Below are 3,013 nucleotides of genomic sequence, written 5' to 3'. Positions count from 1 at the left end.
AGAATGATCCACCTCGATTCCCTTGCTTGATACCTGGTGTCCTAAGACTATACCCTCTTGTACCATGAAATGACACTTTTCCCAGTTAAGTACAAGGTTAGTTTGATACATCTTTTCAACACTCGGGTCAGGTTTGTAAGGCACTCATCAAATGAGTTTCCTACCACTTAGAAATTGTCCATAAACACCTCCATTATGTCTTCGACCATGTCAGTGAATATGGCCATCATGCACCTTTGGAATGTGGCGGGTGCATTGCATAGGCCAAAAAGCATCCTCTTGAAGGCATAAATCCCATATAGACATGTCAATAAGGTATTCTCTATGTCCTTTGGTGCAAGTTGTACCCTGAGTACCCATCCAGAAAACAGAAGTGGGACCTCCCTGCTAGTCTGTCAAGCATCTGATCAATATAGGGAAGTGGGAAATGGTCTTTTCGAGTGGCCAGATTCAATTTCCTATAGTCCATACAAATTCTCTAGCTGGTGACGGTTCTTGTAGAGATCAGCTCATTGTTATCATTTTTTACCACCGTCATACCACCCTTCTTAGGAACATATTGCACCGGGCTAACCCAGTTGCTATCAGAGATGGGGAAAATGATTCCCGCATCCAACCACTTAATGACCTCTTTCTTTACCACTTCCATTATGTTGAGGTTCAGCCTCCTTTGATGCTCCCTGGAAGGTTTGTGCCCCTCTTCCAGCAGAATTTTATGCATACAGTATGTTGGGTTGATCCCCTTAATGTTTGCCATGGTTCACCCGATGGCAGTATTGCACTTCGTGAGTACCTGCAAAAGCTTTTGTGCCTGCACATCTAACAAACTAGATGAGATAATAACAGGTAGTGTGGAGTTAGGTCCTAGGAACGCATACCTGAGATGGGCGGGCAGTGGCTTCAACTCCAGCTTTGGTGGTTCTTCTGTGGATGGCTTGGCTGGAGGAGTTTCTCTGTTTTTTAAGTGCAGGGGATCGAATTCAAGTGTTCTCTTCCAAAACCCTCTGCCCTCTAGAGCCAACACCTATTCTGCCAATTCTCCCCCCTTTACCTGATCTAAATTCACAAGACATGCAGCAAGAGGATCCTCAATAGTCAATATCTCATCATCCTCTTCCACGATTACATCCACGGCATCAATAAGAGAACAATTGACGAATTCACTTAGTTGCCTCATAGATTTCTGCACGTTGAATGTTATCTCCTCATCGTTCAATCTCATCTTGAGCTCCCCAGTTTTACAATGAATGAGGGCTCGCCCTGTGGCCAAGAACGGCCTTCCCAAAATTATGGGAATTTCTTAATCCACTCTACAATCCAGAATTACAAAATCTGTAAGGAACACAAATTTCCCTACATGTACTAATACGTCATCCAAAATACATTAGGGTCTTTTCATAATTCTGTCAGCCAGCTGCAACAACATAGATGTTGGTCTAGCTCTTCTAATCCCCAACCTCTTATAGATCGCTAGGGGCATAAGATTTATGCTAGCCCCCAAATCACAGAGTTCCTTGGCAAAGGCAAAGTTACCAATTGTGCAGGGAATTGTGAAACTCCCTGGATCAGACAACTTCTTAGCAACTGGTCTAGTCATCACAACACCGCAGGTCTGAGTTAGAGTAAATGTGGCCAAATCTTGGAAGTCTAATTTTTGGTACATCAAGTCCTTTATCATTTTTGCATAACTAGACATCTCCTTCAAAGCATCAATCAGTGGAATATTTACCTGGATTTGTTTCAACATCTCCAAGAATTTCTTGTATTGTTCCTCTTTTTGGTATTTAGCCAGCCTCTGGGGGAATGGTGCTGTAGGTCTCTTCTTCCCAGTGATTTGGGTTTTCTCTTTGTCGGACACCACCTTAACTACCGGTTCCTGGGCTGTCTCAGCTTCTTTCTTAGTCTCAATCTGTGTGTTGGTTTTTTCCTGGGCAGTTTGTACTGTCACCTCTGTCAGTTTTGTTGAATCATCTAGCTCAATGGGCACTGGTACAAGTGTCTCAGCCTGTTTGCTTTCTCGAGCCCTCTTTTGCTCCAAGTCTAAGTCTCTGCCATTACGTAGACTTACTGCCATCAACTGCTTTAGGACTTGATCTTTTGGATTTACCTGAGTGTCTGTAGGCAATGTCCCATGAGGACGATTATTCAAAGACATCGAGATCTGTACTATTTGCACTTCAATATTCTTTATAGATGACTCATGCATAGAGGTATGCATTCGATTTATCGATTCAATTTTGACCCTTATCGATAATTACTTATTGATTATTGATTTGTACATATGTTTATTGTTATCATTTCAATAAGGTTTCGATTTTTTCGATTTCAATTTATCGATTTTTGGGGCTTATCAATTCGGTTATCGATTACACCAATAAGAAACTCCGTTAACAAAGTTGAGCACGATGATTGTTTCAGATTTGAAGCACTGATGTCAAAGTTGTATGTTAAGAGTTATCCAATAGTCCTTGTTTAATGAATAAACAGCAGCAAACTGCTTATGGTCGTCTTCCCAAAAATGTGAAACGCAAACCGCCTTCTAATGTCAGTTAATAGATCAAACCCAAAGCCAAATATATGAAGTTCATAAGGTTCATGTAATTGGCTGAGTTCGAGGAAATACGGGGGAGAAAGAAGAGGTCGGAACTCTCTAGTAGCTGGGTTCCAAAGAGCCATCCGATTATTACCAACTGAATCAAAATCTTTGTACAAGAAAAATATGCCATTGATGGGACCAATAAACTCATCCAATTCTATAGGAATCTGTAAATAAATAGGTTTTTCAAGTACAAGAATCATAGGGGGCGATAGCAGAGAAATGTACTATTGAAGTCGGCGGAGTACGCTAGGGTACGCCAGAGTTCGCCGGAGTTCACTTTCTCTGCTGGGTCTACAGTCCGCGGTAGAGAGGGGGAAAGGTAAAAGCGGCGCTGAAGAATGGTAGAGAAAATAATAGGGTTAGGGACTTAGGCTAAAGGAAAGGGTATTATAGAATAAGGGTATATTTGTCTTT

The 3,013-nt window shown here is 41.7% G+C and overlaps 1 protein-coding gene across 1 annotated transcript; it reads right to left on the bottom strand.

The window, feature by feature from the left end:
* Window positions 1–1,384: 1,384 nt before the first annotated feature.
* On the bottom strand, window positions 1,385–2,206 carry LOC138876550 (uncharacterized). The gene has a single exon (XM_070155673.1). It carries the CDS (start codon window positions 2,204–2,206, stop codon window positions 1,385–1,387), a length of 822 nt encoding a protein of 273 aa, XP_070011774.1.
* Between the last annotated feature and the right edge of the window lie 807 nt (window positions 2,207–3,013).

This window comes from Nicotiana sylvestris, chromosome 1 (assembly GCF_000393655.2).
Source record: "Nicotiana sylvestris chromosome 1, ASM39365v2, whole genome shotgun sequence".
Lineage (NCBI taxonomy): Eukaryota > Viridiplantae > Streptophyta > Magnoliopsida > Solanales > Solanaceae > Nicotiana > Nicotiana sylvestris.
Note: the sequence above shows the minus strand (reverse complement) of the source record. Positions and strands in the feature narration are given on the sequence as shown.